The sequence below is a fragment of the Ruditapes philippinarum genome, unplaced genomic scaffold (assembly GCF_026571515.1).
Source record: "Ruditapes philippinarum isolate M1 unplaced genomic scaffold, ASM2657151v2 ctg16035_1_1_1_1, whole genome shotgun sequence".
NCBI lineage: Eukaryota > Metazoa > Mollusca > Bivalvia > Venerida > Veneridae > Ruditapes > Ruditapes philippinarum.
This window is the reverse complement of record NW_026852474.1, coordinates 1-19,242: the sequence shown is the minus strand read 5'-3', so window position 1 is coordinate 19,242 and position 19,242 is coordinate 1. Positions and strand designations below refer to the sequence as shown.

The window sequence follows — 19,242 nt, the reverse complement described above, 5'->3', positions numbered from 1 at the left end:
TTTAATTAATCGCATCACTTCAAACATACCATTTCACAGTTTGTGATTTTAACGTGTGTCAAATTACACGATCACCGCTAATTGGTAAACAATCGATAGGGGGATTAAATCTTCCTGCAGGGTAAACATTCGCGATTTAAAATGTATTTCACACCTTTGGATATTTCCGGATTTTGGAGGTAAAATTGCATTGATTTGACTCTAATTTTACGAAAATATCGTCCGGAATTCAGAATTTAGAAGTTCCGGAATTCAGAAGTATTATATTAATAGAAAATAGAAGAGAAAAAATCAGGACCGAAAAAATTGTTCGGTTTTTAAAAGTTTCCGGATTTCAGAAGTTCTGGAATTCGGAAGTTACACTGTATTTATTTTTTACTCTGAAAATCTAATAATAATAGAAGAATCAGTGCCGTAATTTAAGAACTGACAGATAGGGCTAAGCTTGAAGACCTTATACGAATGGTTGTCAAGATGCCTTCACTTGACTATCCCATAATGCATAATGGAATTTAATTTGCTGTTTTTTATTCTGAACTTCTAATAAGAAATGGGACGCAGGAAACACTGTTATGTGTTACCGATAAAGACGTAAGTTTATTACTTAAGTATGATTGTTTACATGTTAAAGTAATTTAAAAATACTAGAATGCTTGTGACGTCATCTGCCATACAGGGTGCTCGTGACATCATCCGACCCCCTTGTAGTTACCTATATAACTTTTGTAATGATCATCAATTCAAAAGAGGAAATTAAATAGCAAAATTTCCACCCATCTTGTCAAACAAAAAGAAATCCTTTTTCTTGATTATTTTCATGAAATACTATTAAATCCAACATTCAAAGGAAGTTAAAAAAAAACTACCTATGGTCAATAATCCAAAAGAGGAAATAAAATAGCAAAATTTCCATCCATCTGGTAAAACAGAAAGAAATCCTTTTTCTTGATTATTTTCATGAAATACTATCAAATCCAACATACAAAGGAAGATAAAAACTACCTATGTAACTTTTGTAATGATCAACAATTAAAAAAGAGGAAATTAAATAGCAAAATTTCCACCTATCTGGTCAAACAAAGACATATATTTTCTTGATTATTTCCATGAAATACTATTGAATCCAACATTCAAAGTAAGTTAAATCTACCTATGTAACTTTTGTAATGATCAACAACTAAAAAGAGGAAATTAAATAGCAAAATTTCCACCCATCAGGTCAAACTGAAAGAAATACATTGTCTTGATTATTTTCATGAATTACTGTTAAATCCGAAAGAAATACATTTTCTTGATTATTTTCATGAAATACTGTTAAATCCAACATTCAAAGGAAGTTAAAACTACCTTGTATGTAGCTTTTGTAATGATGAACTTCCCAAAAGAGGAAATTAAATAGCAAAATTTCCACCCATATGGTCAAACAGAAAGAAATATATTTTCTTTATTATTTTCATGAAATACTATTAAATCCAACATTCAAAGGATGGTAAAAACTACCTATGTAACTTTTGTTATGATTAACTTTTCAAAAGAGGAAATAAAATAGCAAAATTACCACCCATCTTGTCAAACAAATCAAATTAATGATTTATGAAATTATTACATGGAATATTCCAGTCAGTTTCGAATTCAACATGCATAAATTCCTTTAAGAAAAATAATCATGCAGTCTTAATAAAATTCTATATGTGTTAAATAAATAAAATTGTACCATAATGTGTATATTTTATGCTGCACTAATTTATTCAAACAAACTAAAACAAAGAAGTTTTTTTACTTACACGTTTTCACTCTACGCTAAGATTATCTAGTACAAAAAAATAAACCATATTGATTATTTTTTATATCTTTTTATCGATTTATCACGTGAGTTATGTCACTAGTAAATATGATGCGGAGTTAGACATATTTGTATGTGCATAATGTCACTGGAATAAAGACTGATTTAGAAGCCAGGAAAACAAAATAATATTTATGAACTGCTTAAAGGGGAAGGACAATATACACATAAGGATTGATATATCAATAGCCCAAAGATGGCCACGAATATACTGTTGCTCGGAGATTCACATATGTTGTCCGAGATATGTTGTCAGAAGATCCAAAGATAACGGAGGATGAAAATTGTCATATGAATCATTTCAGACATAATTTGAGCCGCGTCACGATAAAACCAACATAATGGGTTTGCGACCAGCATGGATCCAGACCAGCCTGTGCATCCGCGCAGTCTGATCAGGATCCATGCTATTCACTTACAAACCCTATAGCAAGTAGAGAAACTGATAGCGAACAGCATGGATCCTGATCAGACTGCGCGGATGTGCAGGCTGGGCTGGATCCATGCTGGTCGCAAACCCATTATGTTGGATTTGTCCTGACGCGGCTCATTAACAAAGAAGACATTGTTGAATTGATAGAGCGTTTACGCTAAATGAAAATCAGAAAGTCAGTATTTTTGGATACAGCAGAGGGAGACTGATTTATTTACGAATCACATTTATGATGAACTTATTTCACACTAAAATGAGGATTTTTTGCGACCCATCTACCTTATCGTGGCAATGATCTGGATAGTTTGGGTAATGTTACCGCAGAGGAAGTGGGTCAACATCTAATTGCAACTGCCACTCGCTTCCAAGGTAGAAACAATCTAAAACATGTGTGTATAATGCAGCTAGTTCAAAGACAGCGCACACAAAATGCAAACACTACACTTTACAATGCAGAAGTAAAATAGGTCAATAAATTAGCACTAAAAAACACTAGAAGTCTTCATCAGGTATCATTTTGGAAACTAAGACATTATGCTACACTAAGTCTAGATCTTTTGAAACCAGATGGTGTTCATCTAAATGATGATGGGAAGAATTACATATATCATAATATTAGAGGGGTCATCATTCGATGTAAATAATAAAGAAATATTCTGGATTATAACAGCACAACAACGGAATGAACCATACAGTTTATGTTGTGTAAAAACTTAGAAGGTCCGGTCAACAGTAGCCAGAAGCCATTATCAACATAATATAATTACTACCAACCAGGGTGGTTTCGAAACACATCTATAGGAACATACTACATGTTACCTATAGCACATTACAGCAGTGTATAGGACATTATTGCAAATAATATTTTTGTATTGTTGATCATACAATAGATAAATGTGTATTTTAAAGCTATTTTCAAACAATAATATCATAATATAATAAATACTGACATTAAACTATGTGGTAATACTATAGGATAAAGGACCTAAAGAAAACTTAAAAATTAAATTGATTATATAATTAGTTATATTTTTTGCAGTTTTATGTATTTCTGTTATGGTTAAGGATAGGACATATTAACTAGGTTATATAGTATAAGTTTTCATTATATAGAATATAAAGACATTACATTAGGCATTGAGCATTCTTATTCAGATGAGCAAACGAAAATCAACCAGCAAGTACCGACCACAAGGTGATCATTATGCAATAAAGCCAAATATCAAAGCTCTGAGCATTATCAAGTCCGAAAAGAAGAATTTTAAAGAATTCATTTTTGAGACTATTTTTAGCTCCTGCGACTAACTTCTGCAACAAACTAAAATCATTTATAAAACTTTTGAAGAGGGTCACTTCAAGATCATTCATGTAATGCTTGTTCCAAATCCACCAAGTGGTTAAGGAGGTGTAATTTATATTTAGAAAATGTAGATAATGACAAGCGACGGAAGACAAACTACTGACACATTGCCATCACAAAAGCTCACCTCTAAGCACTTTGTGCTCAGGTGCCATTTGTGCTCATAAGAGCTACGAGTACAAAAATACCCTAATGGTTTTGTAATGCTAAATAACATTATAAACATTATGCTAAATTTGAAAAAGATACCACCAAAAAATAAACACTTCTGATAAATAAATACTCTGACACAACTCTGTCACTATCAAATTTAAAATTTCAACTCCATGTTTAAAGCATCCAATATGGGCTAAATTCAAAATACATGTATTGTTTATTTGCCATACCCCACTGAAATGTGCAAATCCTACTGTACCATTAAATAGTTAACACAAATATACATGAAAAAGTTACCTACACATTGAAAACTGATACTGCACTGCTAACATGAATTCATTTTAGTGGGATGTGGCAAAGAAAAGATATGTCAATGTGGTTATTTCCAATGCTGTAATTTGAAAAATAGTTATAATATAACACTTTTTGACCATAAACTAAACCACTGAACAGACATCTACAGTTTCTGGCTTTGTAAAGCCATCACCAAACCCGACAGTTTCAACTAAATCAGGTATACTATCACACATAGGACATTTCTTATTTCTAACAATAGAGGCCCTCATCCATAATATCAAATTAAACCTTTCTCCTGATGTGATAGATGCTGCTCCATGCATGTGTTGTCCTCTATGAAGCACACCTGCCGTTGATTGATGCTCTATCTCCTTATATCGATCAACAGCAAGTTCTGTTCTCATAGCACCAAAGTAAAGATTACCTCCCTTGTACGAGTCTTTGGGTGACAATGCTATATTTAGTGTGACCTCAGCGTTGTCATAGTGATATGCAAGGTCAAGGTCCTCTCCAACTTTATATTGCACTACAAATACCTTGTGGGAATCGAGCTCACCACCTCCTAGATCTGGGTACAGCAGGCTGGTGATTGGTTTCAGGTATTGCTCTCTTAGTTCAGTGAAGAAAGGATCGAAGCCTAGCTCTTCAAGAAGCACCTTTGAAGAATAGTATGAACCATGTTTATTTACTTTTTAAGGGTTTTAAGTCACACTGACAAGTTGTAAAGGTAATATTGCAGCTTTCCAGCCTTATTGGTGGGGAAAGACCTCAGGTGCCCGCTTGATCATCATTTCAGATATAAATGGGCACCATTGAAGATTAGTAGTACCACTGACACTCCATATAACAAACAAAATTCAATTGTGATATCATACAATTATAGCATTCCCATATTTGCAAGCCAACTGAGAAATAAATAAATTTGTAACAATGGCATGAGGATTAAGTAAATATAATTTTTAATATAATTGTTTAAACACTGTTTTTTGAAGTTTTATGTCATTAGCTCTAAAGTTCGTTGTTTTTTTTTTTCAATTAAAAAATAACAAATTAGCATAAATACTAGCATAATGAATACTATTAAAAAGAAATATGCAAAAATGATCTTCTTCTCTTAAATAAACAAACTTGAAAAAGTTATCTTAATTGTGCTACAATTATAAAATAGAAGATACATGCATCAATATCAAGTCAGTTTTTTGTTGAATACTCTTTATCAGGAATGCAAATACATTGATTATCTCAGAAATTTCTTACTGAAATACTAGTTAGAAAAGATACTTTAATAAAAAAAATCTTAATTAAAAATAGACACAATGATACTAAAAATAGAACTATGGCATAGAATAAAATATTCTGTTTACCCCATATTTATTCATTGTGTTCGGTCGGCCTTTTGGAGCATCACTCTGTTCAAAATGATGTACTTCCTCTAGAAACAGTTTACAAAACTCGTCTGTAAATACCGGAATAACATAGCATCTGGAAACTTAAAAAAAAATAGTATAGAATTAGTTATTTGGAAGGGCATATTTATCAAACTGGCATCAATTACTATAATAAAGATTTTTCGTTACTAATGTATACAGTGTAAAGGCTATATGACAACTGTTTATCTTTCCTGGTGGAGGAAGACCCGGGTAGAACAAATGTTCTTCCTTACATAAGTTGGATAGCTGCCCCACACAAAGCATCCAAAGTCCCTGGCGGGATTCCAACCCACAAGGATGAAGGAGCCCAAATTGGCCATCGTAGGTATATGAAAGTTTATTTAAAAAGGTTGCTGACCGCCTAGTGATACAAGGAGGCCACTGGCACCATATCGCTCAACTCAGAATGACTTTTGACCTACTGACCTCAAAATCAATAATCATGGAAACATACATATCAAATCTTATGTTTGTTCAGTCTCTTGATGTTTAAGAGAAGAAGAGTTTTAATGGTATGACTAGGACCATAAAAAGAAAACCCATGACCCACTGTGACTGCCCAATTTTGACATCAGAAGTTTAAATTTAATGAAATTTAGGAAATTTTTACTGAATTTGACTAATTAAGTTTAATTTTTAAAAACATAGATGAAACTGAAAAAATACAAAGAAACCACACGTCAACACTAGGCCCTGTGTACACTAAGAAAATATCAGAATCAGGATAAAATCCTAATTTAATTTGATTTGTTTTATAAGACTACAATTGATTGTATTTTGCTAGAATTAAATGATACTTATTCAAAATATAAAACAATGCATATTTGCAAAGAAACAAACCTATTTTGTGATAAAATCGACGAATAAGAACACTGATACAAAAATAAGAGAATCAAAATAAGGATCATGATTAATATTTGGATCAACTGTAAAATGCCCATTTCTTGTGAAAATAACAATAAATTTATTCAAAATAATCATAGACATGCTATTTCAAGTCCAGTTTTATCTAGTTAATATTAAATATTTAACCTATGAGGATCAGCAAATTGTAGAATATTTGAGTTTTTAAATATGAGCCCGATCTTTAAATCATTCTGATTAATATGGACAGTATTTTAATTGAGATCAACCAGTTTTGAACACATCTGGTTCTTCATCAGAATTTATTTTTTTGTAATTGTGTAGGAAGCTATATGCTTATACACATACTCTGGAATTTGTAATGTATGAATGCACAAACTATGTTTTGGATGGTGCATTCCCTATTACTGGTCAAGTTAATTTGGTCTTTTCTTAACAAAAACTTCCAGTTTTTTTAATGACACAATGTATTCATACTGTTTGTTTTTTTTACCTAAAGTATGTAGAGTTTAAATGTTACACATTTTCTCTGTCTCTACTCAAAGATATTTATTAAAGGAAAAGGAATGGATAGATTAATGTCTGTCTTATATAGATATTTATCATTTAAAAAGAGGTACCATGACAGTTTTTCTGTTGAAATCAACCGTATAAGTGAGAAATTCGAGTTTTAAGACACTTTTTACTTGAGAAATAAGTTAATGGGCGCCGCCATTTTGGCGTTCTTTCACTCTCGCGGGACAGACGAGATCGAGATTATGACGTATTGAGTGTAAGACAAAAGCCCCCCCCAGACGAAAGCCCCCCCCCCCCCCCCCCCCCCGTCTAATAATGACAAGGTGGACAAAAGCCCCCCCAAGAATTTCCACATAGGACAAAAGCCCCCCATAAAAAAGTAAAGGTAGGACAAAAGCCCCCCCCCCCATGGTCCATCACATTTACATTTAGTGTAAATGAATTAATATCTGCCTTTTTTCAATTAATTTGGTTATTTTGTGTGCCATGTCACAATGTATCAGACTCAACTAAGTGTGAACATTTTTCTGAAACTGAACTGTAGCAGAGACTGTGAGAATAATTTATCAATAAAGTGTGCTTTATTTCATCCATGTGCTCTTCATATTCATGTTTGTTTTGTCCGTATCCCTGACGTATTACACCCACTTTCAGTATAGGTGTACACGCTGGTACAAAAGAAATATATCTTGATGAAAAACTTATTAATCTTATTACGTACATTATAATCACATACATGCATGTATTCAAATGATTTTACAAAAATGCGATGACAATAATATAAATAAGTAGTATAATTATGTAGATATCGATATTGAAATTATTGCATGTTAACTGAATGTTTTCTCCGATAATGGATGGTTGTTACATGTACGTTAACTCAATAATTATCATTATCTTCAATTCAAGTTTTTCTTTATATGTTATAATCAATCAAGTTTATGAAAACATCGTATTGAACTGAATTGCTTTAATTAATTAATTGAATACTCTGTGATTTTAATTAACATTTGTCCATTTGTCCAATGATCAAGCTTGCTGCTGATCCCTGACCACATGAGTTAAGCAACGACTGCTTAATTTTAAAAGATAAACCATTTACTAGTAATTTATTTGGTCAATTTAATTTGGGTACTATAAGTCAAATTAGAGAGAAACTTCTTCAAATTGACAATAAATCCTTTTATTTTGTCCTTAATTTTCGCTAAACCAGCTGTTCTTTGTATGCATCACCGGTCAAGTACCTTTTTTCAGTAAATCCAATATGCAGAGATCTGCCGAGGACCCAATATATCTGCAGCCAGACTAATATCTTATGAAAACAAAACTGTCTGTTGGGTTATTTAGTCATCCAGTCAAAACTGGTACCAACAGATTCCCCTGTAATTATGCATATTCTCAAGTTTATCCATTTCCCTATAGCTTTTTCCACGTTATCTACTTACCCAATCCCTTTCCCACACAGTACCATAAATTTAATCCAGTAAAACAAAAAAAAAATCATAAATCTACTTGATATTTAAAATGATTATTGATAACTGAAAAATAACTGAAAACAAAATGTGTTGCTATTTTAAGAAATGCTATAATTTACAGCATAATCTGACAGGTGTTCAACTTGATTTCCCCTAAGGTCACTCAAGTTCACTGATGACGTGTAAAAATTAGATGGCCATTTCCTCATCAGAATATTTGACAGGCTGCATTAACCAATCAAGGAAGCACTGATTATGACTTTTTTCATGATCAAAAGGTCTGTCGGTGTAGAATGTAGGACAAAGCCCCACCAGTCAAAACCCCACACCTCAAAATTTTATAGAGTGGACAAAACCCCACACCTCAACAAAATATAGAGTACAACTAAATTAAAACTTACTTTCTAATTCCTGAATATATTCGCAAACACCTTCAAACGTAGCATCGGCATCTTTACAGCACTTCACAAGTTGTAAAAACTTTGGTGACAAAAAAAATTCCTGAAAACATAAGAAAAAATTGTTTTATCAAAGTTTGAATCATTTCATAAATAAATGACAAAGTTGAGAAAAAATACGCAAAATTCAATCATCTGACCTTTACAGTCAGTCATTTAAAGCTCAAGGCAATATTTAAATTATACAAGATGTCCTCAGGGCTCATCCTGGGGGGAAATTTTAGGGAGAAGTGACTTCCTCGCGAAAATTAGGGAGAAGGGAAACAACCCAATGTGTATGCATTAACATGCATGGCTATACATCCTTTAATCATAATATAAACACAATTAACATCACTTATAATATTTCTCCAGTTATTTAATTAATTAATAGTAGATCTTACAATGGCATCTAAATGTTTTTGAGCTGCAAATATGAATAAAAACAAATTATTTTTGATATCTATTTATCAGCTTTCTCTAAATATGTGTTTATATATTTTCATGTAGATTTGTTGATAATAATGTGTAAGAAATATGATTAAAAAATTGTTTTTTATATTTTTTACTTTCCTCACTTTTATAAGAAGATAAGTTACATTGGATATTGATTAATAAAATCTGTTTTATTATGTTCTGATAACAGAATTTTCTTTTAATACCCTGTATGTTGTAATGTCGTATTTATATGCATATAATTATACTTATAAAACAATTTTCAAACATCGCAGAATATGTAAAATATGTACTGCAAACATTTGTGCACATTATATTTGATCACTAAAATTATATACATTCATTTCTTATTGAAAAAATTGACTGAGAAATTATAGAAAATAAATTTCTAATTACCTCCCTTTATTTTCATGAAATGTTAAATTCAGTAATATCTTTATAAATAATGCTTTTTGAAATTTACAATATTGATAAATCTTAATCTGAGCGTCATATTTACGACATCAAAACAAATATATATATTGAAACAGTAAGAACACTTCTTTCCTGACAAATTTTGTTGTTATATACCACCGATATGTAGTTTAGCCGGGATGTCGTGTCCACGTGCGTAAGCTGTGTCAAATTTGGCATTTCTAAATTACACCCTCACTGTCTACAACATACCAATCGCAAGATTTTTGCGAATTGGCTTTCTTAAATTTTCGCGTAGGTGTAACTATCAGAATCAGTAACTGTTACTGCTAGGCCCTGTAGCCATGACGTGAGCGACATAATTTTACAGTAAAAATTGATGTTAACGGACTGAAATCATTCAAAACTATCCGGTCGCTGATCATTAATCAAATTGATTAATTTTAATTTAGTAACAGTTTTGTGATAGCCTAGCCCAACAAATTGTGCGCTTTAGGGCTTTTTTTATAGACGAAAGACAGACATCTATGAAATATCAGATTATAAAATCGGTCTGTCTTGCCGTCGAAATATTGAGACTAGTGATAGCCGTGAAAAATCCATTGCACATCGCCTTTACTCAGGTTAAACACCGCCATCGAAGTGCATTGTGTAAATCAATTAGGGAAGATTGCACGTGTTTAGATAATCGGGAAATTATCGCCAAATCCCATATTAAACTCACAAAACTGTCACACAAATATACCGTTTCGGGTCGATGCTCTCATTATTTACTGTTTAGAGTAGGCGGTCTATCGCTTTGCTTACAGGTAGAAGGGTAGTATAAAGCGACGCTCTCATTGGATAATGATAATTAGCAGACGTTATATGGGCGGATACAATCTCTGCTCTTTACATCGCCAATTAATTACTATTTGGGAATTAAGATTTTATCGGCGATGTTGACTTCTCTTTGATCAATCGGGAGAGCGAAATCCTTGAAGCTAATAAAGTATGATAACCAATTACATGAAGTCAAATTCATCACAATCTTAACAACAATCTTATCAAATCTGACACTTGTATTGTCAGCTTTTATGTGACCTCTAACCTAACAATCTATAGGGGTCATCTGTAGGTCACATTACAACCCAACAATACATCTGTGACTTTTGGCAATCTCAGCTAGTTATACCACGGATTTATATTACAAGGATCGGACACTTTCGTTTAGCTTAAAGTCCCATCGCGCGCATGCGCGGAATCAGATAAAGGTGGACAGAATGAGATGTCGGAGTGTGAAATATGACACGTTTTCACAAGAGTATGTGGTGTTATTGCAGCTCTGTGAAAAATTATACACATATGAATGTATTGATACAGTATTATTTTGTGCAGCTAAAGTATTTTTATATGAAAATATGCCTATAGAACGCTGCGACACTTATTTAAAAAGTACCTAATTTAAAAAATATTTGCCTATTGTTTAGGCATACTCTCTACACTTTGACGCCCTTTTACGTCAAGCATAGATTATAACAGCGATTTAGATTAAGATAATTATTTTTTACATGGTTTAATAGTGGCATTGCAAAAAAATGTTTCTTGATTGCTAAAATGCTTTTAAAGAAATTCATGTTTGAAATGTGTCTTTATTTCTGTGAATTATTTCCAAATGATTTGTACATGCTTTATTTGATCTACCTGTATATTAGTATAAATATAGTAAATATTCTACTAATTAGTGTATTAAATATATTTTCAGATCATTAGTAAGTAAGTAAGTAAGTAAAGTCTTTATTTACTGAGGCTACACATTTGATTTCCCAATCTTCCATGTGGGCCTCAAAACATAAATATACATAAAATATACATAATTTACATAATGGTTATACAGCAAAATTTTCAAATAACATACATGAAGACAAAAATGCATAATATATACATGAAAACACAACAAAAACAATGTACATTCAAACAAAATACATATTCAAAACACAATGCATGTACATATATTACTTAATACTTAATCTATGCAAGACCAAGGTACTTATGTGAAATTCCAACTGATATAGGAAGCTTGGAATTTTCTAATAGTTTCAGATTTACGAATAGAATGAGGGATATTGTTCCATAGTTTAGGGCCTGAATATGTCAGAGATTTTCTAAAAATTTCTTTTTTAGGTTGTGGCACAAATAAATCTGAGTTTTTTGCTGACCTAAGGTTATGCTCATGTCTTTGATGAATAAATTGAAATTTGTTTTTCATGTACTGTGGAAATGAGGCATTGTTTAAAGATTTATACATAATGACAGCTTTTTTGTATCTAATTCTTTCATCAAATTTTATCCAATTTAATTCATTAAATAACTCAGCAGATGGAGCATCGTAGCTTTTGTCAAGAATGATTCTTGCAGCTCTTTTCTGAAATTTTATGATATCCAAAATCTGTTCATTGTTACAATTCCCCCAGACTGTACAACAATAATCTAAATGTGGTAAGATATAAGCATTAAAGAACAGTTTTCTTGCATTTACATCAAGGTATTGTTTAATTCGGAGAAGAAGGTACAACTGTGTATTGCATTTCTTTAATGTCTTGTCTACTTGGGTTTCCACTTAAGATTATTGTCAACATGAATACCTAGTAACTTTTCTGTCTCAGAAAATTCAATTTCATGTTCTTGCAGATGTAATGGTTGTAATTGTTGTTTATTTCTATTGGATGACAGGTTCACTGCTTTTGTTTTCTGGGCATTTAGCATCATTGCATTTTGTTTGCACCATAGATTAATATTGTCAAGGTCAGTTTGAAGTTTATTATGTAAATCTTGTGTAGAGAGACCTGATGCTGTGAGAGTAGTGTCATCAGCAAAAAGATCTGCCTCTGAGGTTTTCAAATGGAGTGGTAGATCATTTATGTATATGATGAAAAGCAGAGGTCCAAGGACAGATCCTTGAGGTACCCCTGATATGACTGTTGCTGATTTTGATAGGTTGCCAGATACAGTGACCTTCTGTGTTCTATTTTCAAGATATGATGTAAACCAGGTAATTGCACCAGAAGAAATATGATAGTAATAAAGTTTTTGGATGAGTAACTTATGATTTACAAGGTCAAATGCCTTTGACAAGTCAAGAAAGATTGTGCCAATTAGCTTTCCATCATTTATTGCCTTAATCCAGTTGTCAACAATATTTGTCAATGCAGTTTCGCATGAATGTTTTGTTCTAAATCCTGATTGGGTGTTGAAAATGAAATTATACAATTCTAGGAATTGTTTTAAATGATCAGACACATGTTTTTCAAATATTTTAGAAAGTATTGGAAGAACAGATATAGGTCTATAATTATTCTTATCTGATTTGTGTCCTTTTTTGAAGAATGGTGTGACCTTAGACTGTTTTAATTTTTCAGGAAATTTACCTGTTGTGATACTCAAATTGATAATAGTAGAAATTGGTCTACATATAACAGGGGATGCAGTTTTTAGAAATTTAGCACTAATGCCATCAAGTCCAGTAGCCTTTGTAACATCAAGAGAATCTAATGCTTGTTTGACTTGACTTGGATCTATAGGTGGAATATCAAATTTTGGTGTATTTTGGTCAATTTTGCTGTTTAACATTTCTTTGAGTATGTACATGTATTCATTTGCACTTGTTAGTTTTGTAATATTTTCTGCATTTTTGAATAAATTTGAAAAAAATGTATTAAAAATTTCTGCTGTCTGTTTAGGGTCATAGACTGGATTTCCACTGTCGTCATTAATGTAATTAGTTTGGTGGTTTTCAGCTTTTCCACTCAAGTCTTTTAAATTTTTCCATAGCTTTTTAGGATTTTTGTTGTTTGAAGATATCTCTTGATTAAAGAATTCTTTTTTTGATCTGTGAGAAAGCACCTTGACTTGCGATCTCCAGTATTTAAATTCCTCAATTTTATTTCCCTTTTTTGCAAAATCTCGTTCTTTTATTGCATTAGCTATTTCATCTGTGAACCATTCATTTTGGTTTTTGCGTTTTACCCTTTTTTGTTTATACGGAGCATGTAAATCTAAAACTTTTAGAAATAAATCGTAGAAAGTGTCAAGGGCATCATCAGGTTCTGTAAACACATCAATTAATGACCATGGTTGATTTGATAAGTCAACTAAAAAGTTTTCTGCATTGAATTTTTTTAAATACCTGTAGTTAATAGTTATATGTAATGGGCCTTTTTTGAGTTTTGCATTAGTTTTCCTTGTAAAACAAATAGGGTAGTGGTCACTAATAGACATTACTGGAACAACTGTGTAGCTTATATTCTGTGGATGATTGGTGTATATGTGGTCTATAATGGAAGATGTTGTTTGTGTGACTCTAGTGGGTTGTGTTATAAGTTGTTGTAAGTTGAAAGTATTGATTATTTTTTTCCATTTAGAATTAAGTGGGCTTAAATTTATAAAATTGTAGTTTAAGTCTCCTAATAGAATAATTTCTTTATTTTCAACATAAAGTGTATCTAAAATATTTTCAATCTGGTCATTCCAAGAAGCTGGCGATGATGGGGGCCTATAAATGTATCCTACAATAAAGGGTTTTTGTTTGTCAAGTTTCATTTCTACCCATATAGCCTCAATATCACTAGAATCAAGATCAGCTCTTAGTTCACATGGTAGGTTTGACTTTACATATAAAACTATTCCACCCCCGTTAGACTCTCTATCACGTCTGAAAAGTTGATAATTATTTAAATGGATTTCATTGTTTGAAAATTTGTCACTAAGGAAAGTTTCTTGCAGTCCTAGTATGTCAATATTTGGAAATTTATTAATTAAGAATTGAATTTCACTAAACTTTGGATAAAGATAATGTATGTTCAGATGCATAAAGTAAATGCCATTTCTGTCAATCATTCTAGACATTCGTTCATATATAGATGAGTTTGTTTTATTGGCAAGGAAGAAACTTTTATTGGCATACTGAACAGCTGTTTTATAACAGGGCTCTCAGTAGGGTCAGAATTTCATGAGTTAAAGACTCTTTGGCCAAAATTTTCATGAGTCAAATCATTTTTTTCTAGTGTCATTTGACTACATGAATCATTTTTATGTTACAAAAATGCACTGTATTGGAGGTCATTTATGGAGATTCCAAAGTCTAAATTGACAGAAAAATCCATAATTATAAATGTCTATACCTTCCCCCCCCCCCCCCTGCTCCACCTAAAAAAAAACAAATAAAACCAAAAAATGAATTGCTGTGAAAGAATGAAATAAGCAGCAGCTTTTCTGATTAAATGTATAAAATATAAAAAGAATTATCTTTACTGGTATGCTATATCATATTAATTTTAAATACCAAAATGTACCTTGGAATATTTAATGGAAAAAGAAATAACAAATGCAAGTAAATCAAAGAGGTATTATAAACCTTTAAAAGCAATCAATAATTGACACCTCAAGTATGCAATTCTTATCAGTTGTGTAGAGCTATTTTTAGCACTGTCAAATTGCAGCCACTGAATTGTCGCGCTTCAGTGCACAGGGTATAAACAATTGCTGTGTGTAAAGCATTTTATACACGGCTTATACTGCCTGTTGGCATTTTTAATGAGTGAGATTTGACAGATGTAGGATTTGATAGGTAATTAGGGGTGGATTAAAGGTAATTATTATTGCATAGCTGAATATCCCATGTGGCAAATTGACTCTTGAGCAGATTTTATCACGTGTCAAATTTGTGCATTTCCCGATTTTCACGAGTCAAAACCCGGATCCCCGTGTCAATGTCAATCCCCGAGAGCCCTGATATACATTCAATTTCTATTTGTTTTTAAAGGTTGAGTGTTGAAATTATCACATGTGACCTGATATTGAAAGTTTGAAAACAAAGTTTTTCAATTATCACTTGTTACCTGGTAATTAACCCCCTTCAAAAGTAATTAAACTTTAAAGAAATTTAAGCGATGTGTAAAAAATAATCAACAGTTACTTTTATTTCGCATAATACTGACTCAAACTGTAAAGATTTTTATTGTTTTTTTAGCGTTACATTAAAAATATCAGAAATATCTTTCTACAGGCATTCAAATAAAAAGAATAATTAAAATATACGAGTGAAATAATTAAAATATACGAGTGACATTAAAAAGGCCGGAATCGAGACAGCCACTGTGCCCACACGAGAGTACTTTACTGTTACGATGATTGTCTACTTCACTGCACCGACATTTGAAAACAGATTTACAAAAAAAATAATAATGATATAATGATGAAGAAAATTTAAATATCCTAGATGAAACTGGCAATACATGTTTTGACAATATCAGCAATATCTTGTATTTAAAAACAAGAACTGTCGGAGGACAGTAAAGCTCGACTATTCGAAAATTTGTCACAAGGGTGTTTCATTTAGTATAATAATGCTTACCTATATGAATACATAAAATTGTCCGAAAAGGTACAAACTCTTCAAGTTTCAATACATTCCCTTCAGTAGTTATGGAGAGACAAGCTTACATGCAAAAACTTAACCAAGAATTCACGAGTCGAAAAAGGGGCATAATTATGCAAAAAAGCAAATCAGAGTTATGGGACTTGTACCAATCATCTTAGAAAATCACAGAGACCAAGTGTGTGAAGTTTCAATCCATTCCCTTCAGTAGTTATGGAGATACCAGCTTACACGCAAAAACTTAACCAAGAATTTCTAAGTCGAAAAAGGGGCATAATTATGTTAAACAGCAAATCAGAGTTATGGGACTTGTGCCAATCATCTTAGATAATCACAGAGAACAAGTGTGTGAAGTTTCAATACATTCCCTTCAGTAGTTATGGAGATACCAGCTTACATGCAAAAACTTAACCAAGAATTTCTAAGTCGAAAAAGGGGCATAATTATGTAAAAAAGCAAATCAGAGTTATGGGACTTGTGGCAATCATCTTAGATAATCACAGAGAACAAGTGTGTGAAGTTTCAATCCATTCCCTTCAGTAGTTATGGAGATAACAGCTTACATACAAAACTTAACCAAGAATTTCTAAGTCGAAAAAGGGCCATAATTATAAAAAAAAGCAAATCAGAGTTATGGACTTGTGCCAATCATCTTAGATAATCACAGAGAACAAGTGTGTGAAGTTTCAATCCATTCCCTTCAGTAGTTATGGAGATAACAGCTTACATACAAAAACTTAACCAAGAATTTCTAAGTCGAAAAAGGGCATAATTATGAAATAAAACAATTCAAAGTTATGGAACTTGTACCAATCACCTTAGATAATCACAGAGACCAAGTGTGTGAAGTTTCAATCCATTCCCTTCAGTAGTTATGGAGATACCAGCTTACACGCAAAAACTTAACCAAAAATTTCTAAGTCGAAAAAGGGGCATAATTATGTTAAAAAGCAAATCAGAGTTATGGGACTTGTGCCAATTATCTTAGATAATCACAGAGAACAAGTGTGTGAAGTTTCAATCCATTCCCTTCAGTAGTTATGGAGATACCAGCTTACACGCAAAAAATTAACCAAGAATTTCTAAGTCGAAAATGGGGCATAATTATGTAAAAAAGCAAATCAGATTTATGGTACTTGTGCCAATTGTCTTAGATAAACACAGAGAACAAGTGTGTGAAGTTTCAATCAATTCCCTTCAGTAGTTATGGAGATAACAGCTTACATACACAAACTTAACCAAGAATTTCTAAGTCGAAAAAGGGGCATTATTATGAAAAAAAGCAAACCAGAGTTATGGGACTTGTGCCAATCATCTTAGATAATCACAGAGAACAAGTGTGTGAAGTTTCAATCCATTCCCTTCAGTAGTTATGGAGATACCAGCTTACATACAAAAACTTAACCAAGAATTTCTAAGTCGAAAAAGGGGCATAATTATGAAAAAAAGCAAATCAGAGTTATGGGACTTGTGCCAATCATCTTAGATAATCACAGAGAACAAGTGTGTGAAGTTTCAATCCATTCCCTTCAGTAGTTATGGAGATACCAGCTTACATACAAAAACTTAACCAAGATTTTCTTAGTCGAAAAAGGGGCATAATGATGAAATAAAACAATTCAGAGTTATGGGACTTGTGCCAATCATCTTAGATAATCACAGAGAACAAGTGTGTGAAGTTTCAATCCATTCCCTTCAGTAGTTATGGAGATACCAGCTTACATACAAAAACTTAACCAAGATTTTCTTAGTCGAAAAAGGGGCATAATGATGAAATAAAACAATTCAGAGTTATGGGACTTGTGCCAATCATCTTAGATAATCACAGAGAACAAGTGTGTGAAGTTTCAATCCATTCCCTTCAGTAGTTATGGAGATACCAGCTTACATACAAAAACTTAACCACAGGGACGCCGACGCCGACGCCGACAAATGGGTGACTGCATTAGCTCGATTATTCTGCGAATAGTCGAGCTAAAAATGAATAAATTTACTTTACGTGTTGAGCAAATTGTAAAGCCCGCAATACATTACCCGTAAACAATTGTGCGTCAATTAATTTGACTACATAACCAAATAAATCTTAAATATTGCATCTTTGATCACCTGTGAATAACTTCCATCGGCTTCTTTTTTATTTTGAAATTGGATTTATTATGCTACCGTAAAAATAAATTTCAAATATCTGCTTTTTATATAAAAAATGTAAATTTACCGCGGATTTCTTCAAGTTAATTTCTTAATCGTCGTTGCAGACATATGGTCTGTATCTTTAAAAAATAAATTAGATATTTGAATTAAACAAGCATTTTTCTTTAAAATAAACTTTAAATTTCAAAAATCGGATAATAAATGGAAAAGCTATATGGTATTTTGTAAAAGTAGGTATCCGTTGCGAACGGGCATTTTCGCTTAGCGCCGATAAATTATCGATCGATGTACCTTTATCGGGTGCACCACAAGATATTTAAGCATTAATATAGGGTTAACTGGGAATGTCCGATCCCTGTAATATAAATCAGTGGTTATACATACCTTAAAAACAAATATCTCTGGATGTAGAGGCCGATAAGTCTCTTCTATGATTTTAAGCCTTTGTAAACTATCAAAACCAAGTTTTCTCCGACGGTCAACTTCATCTTCTATCTACAAAATGATTACACCAAATCAAACTTAAAATCTTCCAGGGCAAGTTATGTTTATACATAATTTTTTTTAACAACAAGAAAAACAATAAAAGTGGAACAAACTGTAGCAGGGTCATATTTTTGTATGACAGTATTATGAAGCTTGTCAGCTCTTTCCGGTGTTTTATTTCTTTAGGTTTTGATAAGTTCTTGCTGGTCTTTTATTTTCTTGTTTTCTGTGTGATCTCGCGAGAGTTTGGCGGGAATGTTGTGCAGGTTTTGAAAAGGGTTTACATGGTTGAAGAAGAGAACATTCTGCTAATTTGAACTTGTTTATATGATTTACATTTGGTTGAGCTATCCAAGTGTTTGTGAGAAGTATTTAAGGTAGTTTTGTGATGGCTGAAATGATTATTTATTATTCGGTTTATTTGCAATGTTGTATTTTACAGCGCGTTGAATGTTCCAAAATGGCAGTCATTGACTTTCTCTTTCAATTCTATATTTTTATAACCAGCA

General features: G+C 32.2%; 1 protein-coding gene across 1 annotated transcript; it reads right to left on the bottom strand.

The window, feature by feature from the left end:
* Positions 1–367: 367 nt before the first annotated feature.
* LOC132714285 (2-oxoglutarate and iron-dependent oxygenase domain-containing protein 2-like) lies at positions 368–18,742 on the bottom strand (the record flags this gene model as incomplete). Its single annotated transcript, XM_060697118.1, is given in 4 exon segments — positions 368–4,745; positions 5,454–5,578; positions 8,776–8,875; positions 18,632–18,742. Coding segments are annotated over 4 exon segments (852 nt in total), but the record flags the coding sequence as incomplete, so codon positions are not given.
* Positions 18,743–19,242: the final 500 nt, after the last annotated feature.